The sequence below is a fragment of the Thamnophis elegans genome, chromosome 1 (genome assembly GCF_009769535.1).
Source record: "Thamnophis elegans isolate rThaEle1 chromosome 1, rThaEle1.pri, whole genome shotgun sequence".
Taxonomy (NCBI): domain Eukaryota; kingdom Metazoa; phylum Chordata; class Lepidosauria; order Squamata; family Colubridae; genus Thamnophis; species Thamnophis elegans.
The window spans coordinates 90147985-90171101 of NC_045541.1; the positions used below are offsets into that span (position 1 = coordinate 90147985).

The 23117-nt window shown below is 40.2% G+C and overlaps 1 protein-coding gene across 1 annotated transcript in view; it reads right to left on the minus strand.

Annotated features, from left to right (window-relative positions):
• Positions 1 to 23117, minus strand: part of LOC116518963 (spondin-1) — a 340455-nt gene that overhangs the window by 15297 nt on the left and 302041 nt on the right. The window contains exon 8 of the mRNA XM_032232542.1: positions 5736 to 5937. Coding sequence (XP_032088433.1) covers positions 5736 to 5937 — 202 coding nt within the window. The remainder of the gene's footprint in view (positions 1 to 5735; positions 5938 to 23117) is intronic.

Genomic DNA, 23117 nt, shown 5'->3' on the forward strand with positions numbered 1-23117 from the left:
CCATTATGTTTCATTTTTCATCTGTCAAGCGGTCTTATAAAAAAATGTTTCTTCAGTGTATCTTACATCAATTCTCCCTCCCCTCACTAATGCTATTAAGGCAGCAGACAGATCAGCGGTGGGTTCCGGATCCCGTTCCAACTGGTATGGTTGGAATGGGCCCGGTGTTGTCTACATGGATGCGTGCAGCGTGCGCACATGCATCTTACCATCCAACAACGCCTCCGTGAGCCTCCACAACGCTCCAGCTGCTCGGCAAAGCATCGTGCAGGTGCTATAGGTGTGTGCGCGGAAGCGCCGAAGACTTTAAAGACAGGTAAGGAGTGTGGGCAGGTGGGTGGGCCCTCCAGAGCACTGTACTGGAACAGTACCCTGTGCTCTGGGCAGGCTCCGGTACGCCCATACCGGGGCGTACCACCTGCAACCCACCACTGAAACAGATGCTGTGGAGGTATCACCTGCAATTTGTCCCTATGGCTAAATGAATGACTAGTGTATTGGTTTGTTAAAGAGTAGGAACTTCACTTTCAAGTCCAGGTCATTTGGCTTTGGAGCAGTTGACTGCTAGTGGATTCTGTCCTGTCAGAATTTAATTTCAGCTGCATATCTGTGATGTAGTGAGGAGGTGGATTCCTATGAGGAAGGGGTTGCATTCCAGAGGAGTAAAAGGCAATTCAGCCCAAATATGACTGTGTGAGAGACAGAGAGTGAAGACAGCCCCTCCTCAATAGTTGACAGAGTATATTGTAATGTAGATGAAGAAAGTAGGGTCTTCAGCCTGGCAAGTCTTTGTCTATAGGTATGAAACAATAAAGAACTCAGAATAATTATCATGTATTATTCTTGGTTTTGGGCCTGACACAGCTGAATGTTTAATGTTCTTCAGTGATTGGTAGCATTTTTATCTATTTCTTCAATTATTTAAAAAGTGTGTTATTGCAAGTGCTTATTTAATTTATAAGCCTCTTTAACATAGACCAATTCTGTAAATTCACAGGGGACTATTAAATGCTAATCAATCATAAATTAAGAGAAACTAGGAAATATAATTAGTATACTTTTAGTTCTATGGATGCCCTGCTGCAAAGAAACGTATCCCAGAGGATCACGTCAGGAAATTCAGTCATAATATCTTTCTTTTGCTTGAAGTTGTCACTACAAGAAAATCCTTTTCTTCTGCTCAAAAAGTTTCAGAAGCCAATACACTTGTATAGTGTATGGCATGGTATGGGAAGGAAAGGCAAGAAAAAGCTTTTGTTTATTCATTTTTAATTGAGTTTCTGAATTTATTCATCCTCATTATTTTTGACCAAGACACCGTTTTCAAAGCTTAACAACAAATGTTATTATAGTTAACAAGCAATCGTAATCTCAGTTTCCACTGACACTTAATACCGACTGAGAGAGGAAGTAAATAATATATTATAGGACCTTAAATTGAGAACTGTTATTTAAAGTAAGACGTGACTTGATACTACATAGTAAACTCTGAGATTTAAAAAAAATGAAGCAGCGAGAATGGGAAAAATCCCTCAAATAACATCCAGGAGAAAGGCAATAACACACTTGAGAACAATAATTTTGCTAAATAGCAGAAAATGATGGTAGTCAGGAAGTTTGATAAGGTCACACAGAGCAATACAATGAAAACAGTAAGATATCAACCTTCCTGTTGTGAACCACAGAAATCTCTGCATTGTTCCAAAGAAACTTGGAGTAGAAAATGGCATATGGCACTGGTTATCTCAGCATGAATGTTCATAAATTGGAAGAAATTATTTTCAGCCTATGCTCATCAGATGGCCTTCAGAATGGCTGTCTTTTGCCAACTGAACATTACAATCATATTTGTTTGAACATCTTCTCCTATGCTCTAACAGCTGAAAAAAGTTTCTCATTTGGCTAGTTAAAAAAGATAAAGGGGAAAATAATTATTTTATTGTAAGTGGGACACTACAAATGCTTTATATATATAAATATATATAAAATTTTATATATATATAAAATTTCCCATTCATATCTGAAATATCTCGTGTCCATGGTGAAGAATATTTTTGTTTTTAACAATGTTTTTTTATATCGATTGTTATGAGCTGCCTAGAATCATAGCATGACATTATGTCAGCAATCTTCTTCCCTCCTTTTGTGTCCCCCCCCAAAAAAAAACCACTGCTTCCTCTGTCTGGACAATACAATAGAGGACAAACTCCAGATATCCTAGCTTGATTTGTTTTGCTACAATACAGATAACTTTTTGTTTTCAGAAATTCTCCCAAACAAGCCCAAAGGAGAAGATACGGTTTTGAGAGTTCAGTTCAGCAAAGCATAACTCTATTTGCAACACTTTCAAATAAATTTGGTCAATAAACACACTGAATTGCTTGAATTTTCAATCTCATTCGCCAAACATACCTTTATAAACAAATCACTCTATACTGTATATGTCATGATTTTATAAATAAATTCAAGTCCTTTTATAGTTCAACAAATAGATTTATATCTGAAATACACATTCAATTCTCCAAGCATTTCTGCTTTTTTACGTATTTTCTATATACATTTTATATTTCTATTCCTAGAAATATACACAAGTGACATCATGGTATTTTAGATGTTAGAAAATTATTGCCTATTGGTCTGGAGGCAGCAGATTTTCTGATTTTCCAGAATTCACTGCAGTGTGAAGTTGGGCCAATGATCACCTTATTTCTAAAATAAATAACCACAAACGTGTTGTCCTCCTGATTGTGCCTATTTATTTGTAAAAAGTTATTGATTCTATGGGAGCAAATGAAGCTTTTTGTTCTCTAAAGATTTTAAAAAATGGGAGAATATTCTCAATTAAAAGAACACCGTGAGAAGAAATCAGTTCAGAATTGAGATCCAGTTTTTTCCTTTTCCACACAAGATCAGCCCAAAGTTTACCTGCAATTTATTGATTTTTTTTGCATTCACAAAAATGAGCTGCTCAGGAGATATTACTTTGGCTGCGTAATATTAAGATACTGCTTTTATTAAGGGGTTGCATTTTCTTTCCTATCACAAATTCTGTAATGGGTTATAATGGCGATCTTGGGGAACAGAAAGAAGAGTTGCAGCCAAGACAACAGTCAGACAAAAACAAAAATTGAGTCCAAGGCAGAAATGTAATTTGAAAATGTGTCTTAGCCTTGACCTTCCCAATTTTTATGAAAATAAAGGAAGGAAGGCACTTGCGATATTGATGTCAGCCTCTCCAAGGTAGACCAGTTTAGAAAACCAAAGTGAATAATGTTAATGCTACTTTAATTATAACATTATATCAATCAAATCTTGCAAGTCTGGATATGCTTCCCTCCCTTCAAGGCATGTTGAATAACAATTTTCAGCTAATATCATTGCAAAAGCTTGTAACTATAATATAATTAACTCCCCATGATGTTATCCAATGCCAGCAAGAAGTTGAATGGGTCTTGACCTACAATTTATGCCATTTTTTTAAAAATCTAGGGCCTAGGCTGCCTATCTTGAAGAATCATCCCACTATTTGATTGTTTGGTGTAGTATCCGTAAAACTGCTCATGATTTACTTCAGAAAAATCCTGCCAATTTGCTTCACAGATTCTTCTAGGCCCATGATGGCGAACCTATGGCACACGTACCACAGGTGGCATGCAGAGCCATTTGTCAAGGCACATGAGGCGTTGCCCTGTCAGCTGGCCAGTGCACATGCGTGTGCTCGCCAGCTGACTTCAGCCTTCTTTTGAGGACTTCCAGTTTGGTGGTACGGCGTTTTTTGCCCTCCAGAGCCTTCATGAGGCTTCTCTGAAGGCTCAAGAGGGCAAAACCCGGCCCTACGAGCAAACTTCTGGTTTGTCTGCAGTTCCATTTTTCACCCTCCGGAGCCTTCAGGGAAGCTCCTGAGGTCTCCAGAGGGCATCGGGCAGTGACGTGGGTGAGGTTTATACCTGGTGAGGCTCAGCTGGGCATCATTTTGCGAAGCAGCTCAGCAGGGCAGCGGTCGGCCTCGGCAGGGGGGGGATTTGCATCGCGGGAACAGCCAAGCGCCCAGGTCTGCAGCAAAGGCGCTTGGCGGCTCCCGCGATGCAAAGTGCCCCACCGCCCCCGATGCCACCACCCGCAGCGGCTGCTTTAAGCGCTGCCTTGTCTTGCAGCCGGGGCCGCTCCGGGCTGCCAGCCGCTGGCACGCACTCCTGCAAGAGCCTCTGTGCAGTGCCGGGAGGCCGCGGAGAAGCTTTGCTCCACTTCTCACCCAGCCTTCCCCCAGAGGCGATCCTGGACTTCCAGCGGCGGAGCCTGGAGAAGCAGCGGCCGCAGGCCGGGGCAGCGGGCGGGCGGCATCGGGGGCGGTGGCGCACTTTGCATCGCGGGAGCCGCCAAGCGCCCAGGTCTGCAGCAAAGAGCGAGCCTCCTCCTTCTTTCCCACTCCTCTCTCCTCTGAAGCACGCCCTCCGAAATAACCCGCCCAACGTAAGCGTGCTCAAGAAGACATGATTCGCTGCTTCCAGATCAGGAGGCGAGAGAATTAGTGCCTCTTTTGCATCTGAACTTTTTTGCCTTTTAACTCTTTCTTAACTTTTAGAAGGCGAAAAATTTCTTATGGAAAGGAGGCCCCGAGTTCTCTCGCCTCCTGCTTTGGTTAACACTAAGCAGACACCAAGCCACTGTGACCTGGAATCTGGTAGCAACTATCTTGGCTTTAATTATTTTAAAAAATATATTTAAATTTCTTTCTTTTTCCTGAGGAGACTGGTGAGGCTCTGCCACCCTTGCCTCTAGTGACTGCACGTCTCTGGCATCGGGGCATCGTCGTCAGGGGAGGCTGTTTTTGCCCTCTCTCCTAGAAAGTCTCCAGCGCCTGGGGAGAGCAAAAACCGGTGCCAAAAGCGTGTGTGTGTGTGTGTCGCTGGTCACGTGCACATTTGTGCGTGGGGTGGTGTTGTTGCACACATAGCATTATGGGTGTGGCACGCCTATGCACGACCCCCCCTGTCCTCCCCCCGCTTTTGGCATGGGAGCCAAAAAAGATTCACCATCACTGTTCTAGGCAAACCATGGGCATAACTGCATGCAAAAACTATCACCTTCTTCTAATTTTATGCATCAGGGCTGCAGATAAAAATACATTTTTTGATCTCATCAATGAAATCAACAAGGAATAAGTAGTATAGGATCAATCAATAAAACTCAATCTGCAACATTCAGTGTATCAGCTCTCAAAATATTTTGATTCCCTTCCCTTCTGACTAAATGCTTAGGACCAGAAGACATGACATTTTAGCTGTTTATTGGGGATTTATTAGGGATAGAGGGATCCAGTGGCTCAATTGCTAAGACTCTGAAGTTGTCGATCAGAAAGGTCAGCAGTTCAAATCCCTAGTGCTGCATAACAGATTGATCTCCCATTACTTGGCCCAGCTTCTGCTAAACTAGCAGTTTGAAAGCATGTAAAAATGCAAGTAGAAAAATAAGGACCACTTTGGTGGGAAGGTAACAGCATTCCATGTGCCTTTGGCATTTAGTCATGCCGGCCACATGACCACAGAGACAACTTCAGACAGCGCTGGCTCTTCGGCTTAGCACATATGTGCAAGGGGAACCTTTACTTTTACCTTAGGGATGTATGATTCACCCCTGTTCTGTTTCCTACATAACTCATCTTCCATGAGTTTTTCTATGATTCAGTCATAAAAGCAGCACGGGAAGTTTAGGAAGAGGTTAAGCATTCCCAATACCTCATAGGTGACTCCACTGTCAGTGCCAGCATCCCATGGGATCATGTCCTGAATCACCTTCTGGACCCATCCGCAATCCTTAGTGCATAGATCTTCAGCTGAAAGCCCTACATTCCAGTCAGGGCTGGGGCCTAGCATGGTAAGGAAAGACATAAGGTGGCGTGTTCTGTCCACAGAAAATTCAGCAGAGGGAGCTGCTCTCCTAAAAGTAAAGACAAAAAAAAAAATGAAGACTAAAGTAAAGATTGCAACTTGAGAATCACAAGCATGTCTGCAGAATAAAATAAGGACAGGAAAACCCAGACGCAGCTGTAAGCTACTGAAGCACTGCTGTGGAGAGAATCAAACCTCAATTAACATAGTGCTTCCTACAGGGTGCATTTAGGAGCTCAGCTTTATAAAACAGATTTAATGTAAAAAAATGTTTTTATGGAGCACTATTTTTTTACATTGATGAGTTTGTTCAGGCTTTAACAAGAGTCAGGGAAAGTGTCTGAGATATACTCTCGTACCTCCACCTTCCTGTCCTGACAGGCGGCTTTGGAAGAGAAGTAATAATTATACATGGCTTAACTTGGTTACAATGCTTTACACATATTTCTGTTGCCTATTGGTAGAAGGCTCCTGATGACTCAAATCATAGGATAGGAAGAGTATTCTTGCAGATTTTAAAGGGAGCTTAGAAATGAAAGTCAGGTCCCTCTCAGTGTTCCATGTCAAGTATTTATGCTTAATGAAATCATTTTACCCCATTGCTGTATTTCTTTCACAATTTTATTCTGACTTGACTTGCAAAGAAAATATAAGAAATTATTATCTAATGCTTATGGCAAAACACTGTTTTAAGATTCAGGCAACGCTGCTGATGCATTCTTAAGGCATAGCATCTGGATGAACTTATCTGGGCTTCATCTTAAACACCGAAGCTGGCAGAATAGTCAAAACAACTGTTAGTTGGATTTTAATGCTCAAGCATGTGTGAGATTTATAGCAAAAGGAAAAAAAGATGCAGCCAAGCATTGTGCAAATTTCTGCCAAAATAAATTCACGGTGATAAGCAGTACGCCCTGATTTTTGGGAACTTGCCAAAGATTCCTTTAATGGAGGATATGTTGCCATATGAAATCAATGATGCTCTTTCAATAAATCTCCAAAGGTCTTCAGTGATTGACAGGCCATTTATCTGAGGATGAAGCATCCGTGCTGTGAACAAAACTAGTGCTTTAAAAATTTGCTGCCTATGCTAAATTATGCACAAACAGAGCCTGATGCTACTGAAGCATCCTATTCTTGGCAACCATGTCACTGACATCTGGCATCTGTTTTACTTTCCAGGAAGCCCAGATAGGTTGTTCCAATCTGAGAACAAAAATGAAGGCCAAAAAGATAGGGTTTAAGAATGGACTGGACCTTTACAAACTGTTGCAACTTTACTATCTTAATGATGCCGCAAGGAGACAGAGCAGGCATCAGTTTGGAACTACAGCCTGGACAATTTCTCATTATTTGCCAGACGTTGCAGCATCAGAATCCCTGGAAAGTTTGTTATCTTCCTAAATTCTCCACCCTGAGAAATGAAAATTACCCATCAAGGTCCCTATATGATTGCATGGGCCTTGTAGGTCACGGTAATTTCTCAGAATGGAAAGGAACTGCAGGGAACAGAACAGTTACGCTCACATTCTTTAAAAACAGTTTATGTGAGAAACAGAAAAGCACACCTGGATCGGAACAAAACCTTGTCAAATCCTCTTTATTTTGCCATTGCAATTCTTGATATGAGGAAGATACCCTGACTTATAAGTTTTCTGGAGAGATGTGACCTCCTTTTTAATCTTTTATTGAAATAAACTCTTCTTGTCGTCAATCTTTTCAGTGTTCTACTCTAGCTATGAAGTTAAAGTCATTTTAGATGCCTTCTCCATTTTGTTCTCCATCTCAAGGTAACCCAAATACTATCCCTAAGGGAGAAAATATTTTCCCAGAACTAAAACAGAGCAGGGGCCACCCATAGTGATTCTGTGCTAGAGTTTGCCTCAAACAGTATTTCTCTTTTGGTTCAATTCCATGCCTTTTTTTCTGTACACAACCTGACTTCATCCTTAGTGTATCCTTCCTGATCTTCTTAAAGCCCCTGTTCTGGAGAGCAACAAAAGAGAGAAAAAGAGGGTAGGATGATATGAACTTTTGTGTGAAAGGAAAGGAATCTGGGTATGAAAGTATATCAAATAACTTGGTAGATGAAGAGCCAGATAGTGAATTCTATTATTCTTCTGTATCTGACAGCTTACAATTAAATGCAGCTAAAACTGAAAACTGGTTCTTCCAGTTGTAATGCTGCATTTGGCTAGCTTGCGGATTTATATATTTATAAATAACATAGATGAGCCATCCTACAGCTGGTCATTCTCAGAGTGAGATATGGTAAAATACTTATATCAAATAAGTGTAGTTGTTTTCCCCCCGCTTGAGTGGGTTGATCAAATACCAGAACCTTTAAAAGAAAAAAATCCCGGAACTCACATTCTATCTTTGTTAAGGGAATATCAATTTTGTCTTTTGTCTTCATCTGAGACTTCCTAGGTGAAAATTTGTTAACACTGTGAGCCCACGCTTGCAAGATGGATAAGGCATCATAAATGCTGCCGATGAAAAGACTTCTTCTGTCATCTCATCTATCACCTGGCCCCCCTTGATAAGATGGCTCTTTGCTTTGTAGTGATGCAGCAGTCTAATTCTAATATCTCAAGCCATTAGTGTGCTTTCCTTGAACAAACATCTTGCTCCACGAAGAATATCTTGACAGATTGAGGAGCACCAAGCGAACTAAATGCTAAAGCTTTGAACATTTAGCAGGCTTGGGGTTTCAACTGCAGAGATCAATTTTAGGAAGGCTGCAAAGGAGCAAACGCCAACTGAAATCAATCACGCTTGCTATAGAGTCATCACACCTCCACAATATCCGCAATACTTCTGGAATATGTTTCTGAAGCTAATAGACATTTTTCAGGTGCAATGTGGAAGGGAGTACAACCATTAAAGGTTTGCTTCAGAGTATGATCAGGTTTATCAATCCGTCTCTTGATACAATAGAATGGTCATTTGTAGCCTGTGGCTTTTTTGTGGATTTTAGGACCCCACAAATTCTTAACAGCAGCAGCAACAACAAATAGCAATGATAACATTTTCACTGATTTGCAGCTCCACTAGTGACTTAATTATATTATTGCCCTGCCCATTGCAAGACTTAAGTGTCAAAAAATAAAGTTCAGCTCCTTGTATCACAACTTAGAGCAGTGATTGCTAAACTTTTTGGTATCAAGTGCCGAAAGCGCATGTGTGCGCACCCATAATGCAATGTGTGTGTGACTCCCCATGTGTCCTGCCCCTATGCATGTGGGTGTAACCCCCCGCATGCACCCCACTCCCCATGCATGCACACACCCCTCATGTGCACCCTGCATCCCGGCACATGCACTCCCCCATGCCCCCCCAAGCTGGCTGGTGGTAGGCACACAAGCATATGCGGCGGAACTGAGCTGGGGCAACAGCTCTCTGCCCGTACAGAGAGCTCTGTGTGCCACCTGTGGCACGCGTGCCATAGGTTCGCCATCACGGACATAGAGGTTGCTCAAAAAATGAAGACAAATCTATAGGAGAAACTGTCACCAGTAAATGCTCAGAACCAAGGTCTAATATCAGCAGAAAGAAAGGAATAAGAATTGCTCCAGTCAAAAAGGCCGACTGTGAATCTCTTGTGCTAAAGAGTTTTGGCTGGCAGAATTCAGGAGAGGAGACTTTTCTGTGATGGCCTCAGCCCTTTGTAATATTCTCCTGCCAGAGGTGAGGGTGGCCCCAGTGGTGGGTTTCAAAACTTGTTCGAACCTACTCTGTGGGTGTGGTCTCCTTTGTGGGAGTGGCTTGCCGCCCATGTGACCAGATATGAAGATGCCGACGACACTTGTCAGAACCACCTTAAATTACTTCACACACAGCACTGGCATGCATAAGAATATGATGTAAACTTGTTTTTTAAAAGGCATCTTTGGCTTGCGTTAAAACAACTTCAACACACGCAATGTTCTGATTGCACCACAAACACAGTAGTCATCCTTACCTTTCACAGAGGCACTGAGTTTTATAAATATGAGCATGATAGTGTAGAATAATCATATCCAAGGACCAGTGGTGGGTTTCAAAAATTTTCGGAACCTCTTCTGTAGGTGTGGCCTGCTTTCCGGGTCCACTAGTGGAACCTCTTCTAATCGGTTCGGTAGATTTGACAAACTGGTTCTACCGAATAGGTGCGAACTGGTAGGAACCCACCTCTGGGTGGCCCCCATACTCCAGGCCTTCCCGAAGAGCTGAAACCTCCATCTGCCAGGTAGCCTGGGCCCCTGATAGGACACTTTATTTTGGGAGTGACTAATGGGTTAGGAATAAGATCCCCACCTCATCTCATCTTTCCTCTTAGTTTTTAGTTTTTATTTAATCTTTCTAATTGTAATTGTTTTGTATTACCTTTTTAAAGACAATTTTATCATTTTATAAGCCATCTAGCATCACTGCAACAGGGAAATGGGCAGCATATAAATTTAATTAATAAATAGCCTTTTGCAAGTGTAATGCCTCCAGTGTAAGCTGCTTTTAATCAATCTTTAACCCCACACGATATCAGCATTGCCAAGTGAATACTGAAGACAACTGAGAGGCATAAAATCTGCACATCTACAACGAAGATATCCTAGAAATAAAATTCTGTTCAGGAATCAGTATTGCTTTTGAGGAGATGTTGCTTTTGAGTAGACTTGAAAAACTTTTCATTGGTAACTTGGATCATGGAAGAATGTTTTCACTGTAATTTTTTGTACTTCACTTCTTGAATTACTATATCATATCCTCAACCCAAATTCTTGGATCTAAAGTCAGTTTGGATATTTGGAAGTTTAATTTTACTGATTCTTGGGCTATTTTCTAGCTCAGTTCTCTGTTCCATATCTGGCTGCTTTTTATTTAGTGGAAGGAAATATTTAAGCTTAGGAAATCTCATCTGTTGCTATTGATTCAGGTTCCTCAGTATACCTAGTATGTGAAATATTATATAATCATCTTCCTATTTATTACTTTTCAGTTTGAATTTTTGCTTCCCCCCACCTGGTTTCTTGGGCACTGGACTTACCAGGAAACAAAAGGAACCAATCATGTCACATAGCAATTATGGACATGCTGCCATTTTAATCCCCTGATCATTCATCTTTGTGCCACTATTAAATTAAGGGACATAAGGTTTCATTTTAAAATTGCAGGAATATAAAAACCTGTACTACCATACCTTCCTCCTGTAATTTGCAACATGCTCTTTTTAAAAAAAGGATATTGATGACATTGTTACTATGAATGCATACAGGGCTGATAAATAAATCCTACCAAATTTAATGAAGGATATTCATAACTAGTGTAAATAAGATTGCAGAATTAAACCAAAGAAGAAATAGAAGAAATATCATTTTATGGGGGGGGGGGGCACATCCCTACTATTTTTTGTTTTTGTTACGAAATGCCATTCAAATGCCATTCAAATGCCATTCAAAGCAGAAGAAGTGAGTTCCATGGAAACAAAATGCAACAACCACTTTAAGAAGCTACCTTTAATGGTGATATATTAAAAGCAATTAAATGATATTGAAGTATAGTTGTATTTTAGTGAGTATGGGATAAGCCTCTGACATGATTTCTAGTGACAATAAGCTAAAAATATTTGAACAGACTTATGGGCAACCTAACTACATCAGCTTTCTCCCAGGTTGGCACAATGGCTCTTTCACATTGTATTAGGGCCAGCAATAAAATCATAACCATCTTTCTTTCTAAATGAAGTAATTTACTAAAATTATGAATACAGTATGCATATTTTCATTTTTTTGAAATATATAGAATCAGGAAATGATAACTTCATATTGACTAATTTTTTTTGGTCATTGCATTCCTTTTTTCAGGAGTTCAATTCTGAACGGCTCAAGGTTGACTTTCAGTAAAATGAGGACCTAGATTGTTGGTCAGCAATATACTGATTCTGTAAACTGCTTAGAGATGGCTCTAAAGCATTATGAAGCAGTATATAAGTCTACGTGCTACTGCTATTACCATAGTTTGAGACCTCTAGTTTCATGTGATTTTAAAATCCCATTTTGGGCCCATCTTTGCTGAAAATTGGTGGCAGTTTCTTTAGTTTGGAAAGATACAAAACTCTATTGTAATTTAGCATCATTTAAAAAAATATCTCTAAATACTCAAATATCTGTCTCTAGCCACTTTTACTTCCACCATGCTTACTATGATCAGCACCTACAAATTGTTAAGTGCAACGCACTGGCCAGCCACTTAGCAAAATAAAAACACATTATATTTTAAAGAGTCACTTTGGACAGCAAAATGGGTGGCAAATAAATTTAATAAATAAATATTTTGCTCTAGCATAATAGAGACATAGATACCTAAGAATAAACCTCAACAAACTCAACAATTTCACCTGGCCAACTGGATGACTATTCTGACTATATGTGGAAGTACCTAAATGATTGTAGTAGGTTTGTCTTCTGCTTTGATAGCCTAATTATTCCCTAAAATAATTAGGTGTTGTAAAATAGATGGTAGACATTCCGTTCCTTATCATGTTTATTATAGCAAAAGAACTAAGAACAGCCCTTTCCATCTGTTGCACTTCATATAAATGTGGACTCCAATTTGCAAAAGTTCAAATCAAGGAAGGCACAGAGAACACGATATTACATGTGGATCTGTGCCATTTCCCGTCTTATGAATGTAGAGCCTTTCCATTTCTTTTTTTATGAAATGTAGGCAGGTGTTTTTCTCTACAATTTCCCAGTGTTTCCATATAGTATGAGATAAAAGAAACATCTGCACACAAATGATTTCAGATCGTTCATGCTGGGGACAAAGTCTGCGACAGGACAATGGTTCTCAGATCAGCGATGTTGACAGAGAACTGGTGAGAATAGCAGGAGGAAAATGATGGTGTGCTAAAAGGATAATACTGAGTGCAAAGAGGGGGTGTTGAAAGAAATTTTTCAGGGTGCAGTAGTAAATCTGGGAGCAAAAGGTTTCTCCATGCAGATAGGCATGTATACGCATGGGCCCACAATACATAAATAGCCATTGTTCAGCTTGCATTTGACAGGAATGTAGCAAAAGAAAAAAAAGTAAGCTTAAGAATGATTGAATATGATGAAAAGAGAGGATTTATAGTATGTCTCCAGAGTAATATTATTGAATGCCAGCAGTATATTTAGATGCCTTCCATCCTGATACTCATTCCACACAAATATAGTGCCTTTTAACTGAAGCTCTCTGTATAGATAGCTTAGGTGAGTTTTGTTGAGATAATCCTTGGGATATTTGGAAAGTCTATTAGACTTTCTCCTGACTTACTGTGCTTTTCCTGCAACAGAAATATCAGATCCAGGTACTGTGGCAAGAAATGATTTTATTCTTCTATTTTTCTTTTCTTTGTGCAAAACAGAGGTCAAGGAAAGAGCTGGAATTCTTTTGCCAAGGAGAACAGATTTTACTCCCCACATCGTTTACAGTGTACAAAAGAAAATACAGTGTTTTTCCAATCAGGCTGAGCCAGACTCAGACTGCCATGGGCAATAGAGAGGAGGATAACGTTTCACTGAGGCCTATAGAACTGGTTTGAAATATGGTCAAAGCTAAAGGGTAAAAATAAGAGCATTTTGTTGTGTTTATTGGAAAAGTAGTTTGTAACAGCCCAGGGAAAAAATGAGAGCTAGTTCTTAGACTGGGTTTTGTTTTTGTTTTTTAAAAAAATCCTTCATAGTTTTTCTAAAAAGTTCAACAGGTGCAACCTATCTTTCCTTCACAAAAGAAACTTGCCCCTTCTTGTTTAAAAAGAAAAATCAGAAACTTTATACCCAAATTTACCCATACTGCATATAGACTTCTCATTTGAAAGTAGAACTCTTGCCAAATTATGTTGCTACTTCTTAAGAAATCTTACTGGTCAGACCCCCAAGAGAGTTGTTCCTTGGACAGCTTCTCCTTCAGGTTGCTACAAGAGAAGTAATTATGTTAATTGGGTTCTTTCCGGGACTACTGTATTCTCCCAGGAGTCATCCAGATATGAACTTGAGGATCAAAAATGTCCCCTCTTCCAGGCAGAGATCATCTATTTCTTTTTTTAATGTTATTTGGTTGGCAGAACTTTCTGTTATGAAGTCAAATGTGCCCAGGCAAAATGTAGCTATTTTTTAATCTTAATTAATGAATGTTTGGATAAGCAATTTGCTTTACTTTGATTACAACTAGGTATAAAATCTTTAAGACATAGAGGTACTGCTTTGGGTGCTACTGTAGACCATCTGTATTATACTGATACATGTCTGCATATGGAACAAATATCTACGGGGTAAATAATTAAACTAAACTGTGTTGCCTCAGACACCAGGACAGTGTTGGGGGAGAGCTTTACATTGTGATTCTCTGAATCAGGCTTTCACAAATCTCTGTTGTGAACTTGGAAGACATGTGGGTACATTTCTTGAGACATTTGTTTACATAACTCATCTGCATGTATCAAAATGACACTGGCCATTTGTCAAAATGTGGAATGGTAATCCCCCATAGCCACCTACTTCTTATCTTCCTTCTGGTTTCTCTTACCCATTTCCCCAAGAAGTCAGAAAGAGGGCACACATTGGTGATGTTAGAAATGCTTCTCTGGAAACCTAGTGCTATTCTCTAAATGTCCAAGATGCCTAAAGCAAGAGACAAATCTTTCCAAAGTTCTTGAGTCCTATCTAAACAGCTAGATATTACAAAAAGGAGCCCAGACCATTATTGTGACTTGTTTTAAAATTTAAAAATGTGAATGAAAAGTCTATGAGAAACAAACGATATCTGTGCCCATTTGTGCTCTGAAAAATCTTCAATTTCCCTCTCCTCTCATCAAAATGACTGCATTTGTGACACCAAAGGGGGCAGACAAATGCAGATCTTAGAAGCAAGCTTTTCAGGGGTCTCTCTCTCTTTCTCTCTCTGTGTGTGTATGTGAAGAGTGTAATGTCAATTTCAATCTTTATTATTTTTAACAAAACAAAAATCATGCTATCAAATGCTAGCAAGAAAATCTTGGGGCTCACCAATGGAGAGATGGTTCTACATGTGGTTTGGGAATCAAAGTTGCTCCTGCTTTAAAGGGCAAAGCTATATTATTTTATCATAAGCTCTTTTACTTTCAGCAATCATAAACTTTTATACTTACACCCAAGACTGCTATTCACCCTGGGGAACAACTGCATCTAAGCTACTGAAGCAAGATAGGCATTTTATTTGAGTTACCTTGAGTACCTTAATTTTGTGTACTGCAATATGTAGTGTAATGGAAATAGAAGTAGTCTTTTCATTGTAGCCTTAACCTGCATGATTACATAACAAAACTGGCATAAAATATCTCAGGAGAAAGAGACCAAACTGTAGATCTCTAATTGCTCTCAAAACTATGACAAAGTGGAGATTACTGTTGTAAATTAAAGAAAGCAAATTAAGGAAAAGAATTCAGAAAGGCATTCAAAATAAAGGCAATAGAGATAAAGGCACAATACACTATATCCATAAGATTTACATTGTTTATGATTATTACAATCAATAGAGACAGAGAAAAGTAATTAGCTGTGGCCACAATCACTAAGTCAATAAACAGTATGAGGATTATGAAATATACTTGAAGAAGAAAGCAAGGAATAGTGCAGTTCAGTGTCTCAAGACCCTGAAATATCTCAATATAATGACTTACTGGCTGTTGGAAAGGAAAATGACTGAACTTTAAAGAGAATGAAGGCTTCATTGCTTCACTCTCTACATGTTGCCACCAAGCTCCACAGCTCTATTAATGGGACAAAACAAAGATCATTTCCTACACTTCAAATGATAGGAAAGTGGGCTTTCAGTATTGATGATGGGCATTACTTTGATAACTTGAACACATAAGGAATAATCTATATTGGAGGTCCAAGACAGCAAAGTAGTACAAGCATAAAGGCAGTGACGTGCGGTGAGATTTATAGCTGGTGAGGCACTGACACAGGGGTTTGAAATTTTTTTAGACTTGTGGACTTCAACTCCCAGAATTCCACAGCCAGGCACAGCCAGTTCTGATTTAAAGTGACAGCATTTTTCCCGCTTGCGAAATAAGTTTTCCTTCATTCTTTTTCTTCTCCCTCCCCCTCCTTCCTCCCTCTCTCCCCCCTCTCTCAAACAGACACACACACACAGAGAAGTTGGATCCCTCTCTCACTCACTCTCTCTCAAACAAACACAAACACAGAAGTTGGATTGGATATATTTTCCAATGTCTTGAAAGCAGCTTCTCTGCCATAACCCCCCACCATTCCCCTGCTGCCTTCCGATCCGAGCCTTTGATTGCAGGTGGAGCCACGTTGCCTTTTCAAACTTGTAATCAGTGAAGCTGGGCTTATATACTTTTATCCAGCTCCCCCCCTCTCTCTCTCTCTCTCTCTCTCTCTCTCTCTCTCTCTCTGTGTGTGTGTGTGTTTGAAAAGGCAACAGGGCTCTGCATGCAATCAAACTTTTTGAATTCCTCCCCCCTCCCCACACACCACCTTTTCCAGCTGTTTCAGAGAGGATTTCAACTCTGCTCTTGCCTGCCATCATGAAAAGAAAAGAAAATGTAAAAGGAGAAAGGCAAGAGCTCTGAGGTCAGACTGAGCTAGTTGCTCCCAGAGAGCTCTAAAAAGCCTCTAAAAAATGCCCTCTACAGGAGGTGAGAGAACCACGTGCCTCCTTTGCATAAGGATTTTTTTGCCTTTTAACCCTTGCTTAACTCTGCTCAAGTAATTATAAAGATAGAGTAAAGAAGGCACGTGGTTCTCTCGCCTCTTCCTGCAGTTAAGCACTAAGCAGAGTCATCCACTGTGACTCTGGCAGCAACTACCTCAGCCTTTTTCCTTTTAAATTTCTTTTTCTTTTTCATGATGACAGTGGTGAGGCCCTGCCTCCCCTGACTTCACGTCCTTGCCTTGCATAAAGGAGTTTCAGTTCTGGAACTATGGGTTAGGAATCAGAACAGGGAAATTACATGATGAATAAGTTGCAATGAAAGAAAATGTGGGATTGATTGTGGGATTGTGACCGAGAGATTATCCAGGGTTGGATCTGCAATGATAAAATATGGTTCTTAGGAACCATATTTAGAGCCGAGGTGGCGCAGTGGTTAAATGCAGCACTGCAGGCTACTTCAGCTGACTACAGTTCTGCAGTTCGGCTGTTCAAATCTCACCGGCTCAGGGTTGACTCAGCCTTCCATCCTTCCGAGGTGGGTAAAATGAGGACCCAGATTGTTGTTGGGGGCAATATGCTGACTCTGTAAACCGCTTAGAGAGGGCTGAAAGCCCTATGAAGCGGTATATAAGTCTAACTGCTGCTATTTCTGAGATGAATATGAGGTTGATATTTTCCATTAAGGTTTTAAGACAACTAATTTACTGTTGCCCTCATGAATCTTTGACTAAAAATGTATGGAAGACATCTGTATTTATTTGGAATAAAGTTCAATTTATTTAACTCTACCACTACTGCTTGGACCTGGTTTTTAAAGCTATGTTCCTAAAAAAGGGGAAGTAATACTGAGTCTTGGCCTTCTTGCAATCTTGCAATAGATTGCACAAGTTAATTATGCCCTAAAAGCAGGCTTTCCATTTTCTGTCCTCATCTGTTATTTTGCCAGTTTGATTTTTATATATTTGTCAAGGCCTCCATTATTAACTAACTGTAGGAGTGTATCTGAAGGAGTGTGATCTATAACACATTTATTAATCTCTTTTCTCCATCTCCATTCTAGGATCATGGGTATCAGAATGACTAGCTGGGTACAGAAAATGATTAATGGCTCCTTGATGGATTAGTCCTGATTGTCTTGAAGACAGTCATGAAATTGGTTCATAAGCCCTTTGTGAATTTGGATAATTATACAAATTATATACTTTCCCCCTTTAGAGGCAAGATACTTGAATAGATGACCATGCAACTCTAAACATTCCTAGATAACATGATGAGTTTTTCCCATGTATTGCACTGTAACAGGCACTATTGATGACCTTCCCCAATATTCTTCAGAAGATGTTGTCTGGCTAAAGGTAAAATGAGCAGGAAATGGGTCTTTTTTGCTATGACAGGTAATTTGGTATTTGTCTTTTCTGCCATAAGGAAGACCTTATTTTAGCCAGTTAGACCTTTCAGGATTTTTTTATTGGGGCTTTCTATTACAGAACCTAAAGACAAGATGTTATTTTCCATGTATAATTTACATAAAATAGCAGTAGCACTTATACACTGCTTCACAGTGCTTTACAGCACTCTCAAAGAGGTTTACAAAGTCAGCATATTGCCACCAACAATCTGGGTCCTCATTTTAGCCACCTCAAAAGGGTGGAAGGCTGAGTCCACCTTGAACAGGTTAGAATTGAACCTCTGAGCTGCTGGCAGCAGCAGTCAGCAGAAGTGACCTGCAGAACTGCATTCTAACCACTGCGCCACCACATCTCTTAAACAAGAGTGCAGCCTCACCATTTAATGAATGCCCTCTGATAATGAATACCTTCTTGTCCTCATTCATCATTACATTTAACAGAGCATCCATGGATGTGTAGAACCTCATACTGTAAGTTTCTGAAATTAGCAGTGAAAAATGCCTGACACTTTGTCCCTTAAAATATGGAAATTCATCACTCAGCACCCAAAATCAGACAGCCAATTGCTAGGACAATTATGCCAAGGTGTAGATATAATAATTAGCTACAAGGGAATACCATTCAGAAAGGATGTTCTCTCTTTCACAGGTTGCTTGCGTTGTCACCGGCGATGGAAACGACACTGCTTGTGGGAGAATCAAGACTGATAAAAGGGAATTAGGCCACAAATCTGGATTTCACAGATAACAAACATTGAAATGGTCTGCCTGGTCAACAAGTGCACAGAATGTTATTTTCTGACTGCTGTACTACTTGCTATAATATATAAAAAAGTGAGAGATAATAGAAGTAACCCCTGAAGCATTTCTTAAAGCTTTCAAGCAGCTTTCAATCTAAAGTGCAATATATTTTATAAACAGCAACAAGCCTACAATTGTATTTGCAGTCTTGTGTAAAATCTCTAGGGTTGCCAGACATCAGAGTGCTTCCTTAAAAAACCTAAAACACATCACTTCCTTTAATAAGTGTTTAAAAAGCCTATGAATACTTCTAATGTGCAATTTTTAAAGTTGGATGGCGGCCTAGCTGCATTTTAAGAGATCCATTTAAATCTTAGCAGGGTGCAATACATTTTCAAAACTGACACTGCAAGTGTCTACCAAAATATCCACAGTTAATTACAAGTAGTCCCCAACTTAGAACTTGTCACTTAGTTTGAAGTTACAATGGACCTATTTTGGGGGGCTACTTACAACCCAGAGTCCAAGTTCTAATGGTCAGGGCTCTTCTGCAATCAAACTTTGACATCAGGACTGCATTTATAGCCATTTGCAGCATCCTGCAGTCATACAATACAATAGCAGAGATGGAAGGGACCTTGGAGGTCTTCTAGTCCAACCCCATGCCTAGGCAGGAAACCCTATACCGTTCCAGACAAATAATGATGTCACCGCAATTTACAGCACTTATTTCCAGTTCTCAATAAAATCACACCATAGCAAATAATAGATTCACTTAAAAATTGCACTGTTTATTTTGCAACTGCCACAAAAAGGTGGTAAAATTGAATCAGTTTTTAGGCTCCACTGCAGTGGTAACTCAAGGACTACTGGTATGCATCTATCTGTATTTATATCAACTATATATGTGTACATCTGTACTGTTTATCTGGATGTGGAGGGGGGAAAACATTTTGGTTCCACAGAGAGGCTCTCATAGCTCTTTTTGACCATTCTTAAAAGCCGCTGTGTCACTTCCTGAAACTATGGCTATAACTCAACTCTGGGAAAGCACACATAGATTTAAGAAGTTGCCAATAGCCGCTCCAAGTCATTTTCTCTCTCTCTTTGAAATAGAAGATGGGCACAGTGATAAAGGATGTTAAGAGAGTTAGTGTTCACAGTCACAACACAATCATAAACCGATAGTTGTGGCGTTTGTGTGTTGAAAGGATAGGTGGAAAGAAGACATTCAAAAGATGAGGCTGAGTCCTTGTTCAAAGGTTTGAATACAGTATTGCTTCTATAGGTAACTGTTCTGACCCCCCACTCTGATCTTCAAATCATCCAGACACAGGCTTGGCTGTTTGCCACTCTTTAATCATGGAGTTATCGACTTCTTTGGCTGAAGGCCCAGACAAGACTCACATGCAAGAATAGTTGGCAGCAACCCAAAATCCAACAGACACAGATACAAGACAGACAGAGTATTTCAATACTGTTTCAAACGGTTGTGTCCCCTCCCAACTTCTCCACTTATATACTATCTTGGGAGGGGCCAGGCCACAACCACCTGGGCTTAATTATCGTCTCTGAGTCTGCTCTGGAGCTGCTGCTTCCGTTTCTCCGCCCTTTTTAATCTTGCGTCAGGGACAAACTGCCTTGAATCCTCCTCACTGCTCCATGTCTCAGGCGCTTCCTGGTGGCCAACCAGCCTCTCTGGTCCCTGCTCTGAGTCTGAACCCTGCCTAGGGTCCTCCACATCTTCCTGGCAGACTCATATGGTTCCTCGCTATCCGAGTCCATCAGCAGCTCAACTGGATCCTGCTGGGCCACAACAGGTAACACTTCTTGAAACATTGAAGTTTCTCAGATCCTTTGATTATGGCTTCTTTTTAGTAAATATTATTTATCTGAAATCCTTGGGTTTTTTGGTGAGGTTGCCTAAATGGTTCACTATTGCCTGTGGTATAGAGCAGATTGTAGGATTTGGATATGAGATGGAGTTATTTATTATATAGAAATTGCTGAATCACTTCACAAACCATACTATTTCAAAGATATCTAACATTCAATATTCATATTAAACATTCAATATTATATTTCAAATTAGCAATCATCTTTCTGGTCAGAAAGGCATTTTAATAGAAACTTTAATTACAGGGAATGGATTGCTTCATAACTTTGCAATTAAACTTTTTTTTCTTTGCCATGACAAGAAACATCCTTTAATAAATCTTTTCAGATTAGAACTTTTAATGCATTTTATTTCTGAAGCACTGACGCATCAACGCAAGCAATCATTGAGTTCTCCATGAATCCCATGGATTTAAAAAGAAGAATGGAGGTCTCGCACAATCTGGTGTGAGAGAAGTTCCCTGAGGATGAGTTCCAGCAGTAGTCTGAAAGCTTGGGTGACTAAACCTCTGGTCCGAGTGACTGACCCAGATTGGCTCCTGGAAACAGGTTTGTTCTTGACAGTAAGTCAGTTGTATATATGTTCACGTGGTGAATGATAAATGCTCTGTTATTTCTACAAAAAAAGATTTTGGTCTAGCATTTTTATAACTGGAATGGAAATTACAATGCTAAGATGGGAACTTGGCTGAAAAGAAAGTCCACTGTCTATTCTGCATAATAGTGGTGTTGTTGCTACCACATCTCTCACCATTTCCTTAGCAGTCACAAAAACCAAGATTGGACTGGCACGGGAGACTAGTTTCTCTTACGTGCACACTGTTTGGGCATTTATATCATGGTAATTAGCAGGTTGTATATGCGGAGATCAAAAAGTGAGTGATTTAAGTTGTACATATCAAATTCAAAGGGACATTCAACACCTTGCAGTAGGCCAGCAGGCATGTTAGGTTGCATTATGTATTTTAAAATAATTGCTAAATAGAATTTTATTCGTCTCTCTCTCTCTCTCCCTCCTTCCCTCCCTCCCTCCTTCCCTCCCTACACACACACACACACACACACACACACACACATCTTCATGAAGCACTTGTGATAAAATTAAGAGAAAAGTAAAAAATAATGCAACAGAATCACCTTTTTAACAATTATAAACTGCACATACACAGTGACCTTTACAAAGTTCAGAAATCTAGGATGAATGAATTGATGACTGTGTCTTCCCATAAGTTAGATAATGTAAAATCACAAACTATGAGGAGAAAAGAGAGAATGGTATAAGCTTTTCTTATTTTGAAGAGGAGAAGTTTCCTTCAAATAAAAAAGTCCTTCCTGCTCACAATTGTATCTCTCTCTCTTTCTCCCTCCCTCTCTCTCTCTCCCCTCTCCCTCCCTCCCCCCCTCTCATCATGTTGGCTTTGGCCCCCAAACACTAATAACTTTGTTGTTATATAGTTGTTTTGACATGTCAAGAAGAGGCAGAATCAGTATAATGGTAAAGTTCTTTGGAATAACAATCATTTGAGTGACTTCTTTTATTGGTCTAGCTAGGTCAGTGATGGTGAACCTTTTTCACCTCAGGTACCAAAAGCATGTGCGTGCATGCTATCGTGCTCACTCGTGTGCCCACCCCATAATTTAATACCCCCATGACCCCTGTGCATGCATGTGTGAAACCTCCCCTGCTGCCCCGCACATGCGCACACGGCTTTCTTGGAGCCGGGAGGGCAAAGACAGCCACCCCTGCCTCCCTGGAGGCCCTCCAGAGGCCAGAAATGGCCCATTTCCTGACTTCTGGTGGGACAGTAGGTCCGTTTCTCACCCTCCCCAGGCTCCAGAGGCTTTATAGGAGCCTGGGGAGGGCAAAAAAAGGCCCGTTATGCAAACAGGAAGTTTTGGAACAGACTTCCGGGTTGCCCTTGGGGGCGTTTTTCTCCCTCCAGAGGCTTCAGGAGGCTTCCCTGAAGCCTGTGGAGGGCAAAAATGGACAAAAATCAAGGCTGAAAATCAGCTGGCCAGTGCATGCATGCACTGAAGCTGATAGGGCAATGCCTTGTGTGCCCTCAGAAATGGCTCTGTGTGCCACCTGTGGCATGTGTGCCATAGGATTGCCATCACAGGTCTAGGTTCTTCTGTAGAAGAATGGTTAAACAATGTGATGGCTAAACTTATCAATTGTCATGATAGGCCTGTACAAGTAGTTGTACAAATAGAACTGCCCAGAACTGTTTCAAGATGGGCAGCTCTACAAATCTTTTAAGGAAACAAATAAAAGTACATATAACTATAGTCAAAACTATAAAACATATTGTAGAATATTAAAAACACTTTTAATATGGTATTTTATTTCTAACATTCATGGCTTTTCTTTAAGGATTTCAGATCTAAGATACATGTTTTAAGATGTCACAAGACATTTCTGTGTACTTCCTGCCACAAACTAACTTTACTTCAATCCTCAAAACTGTCACAATGGACAGAAGACCAGATGGGCAAAATAT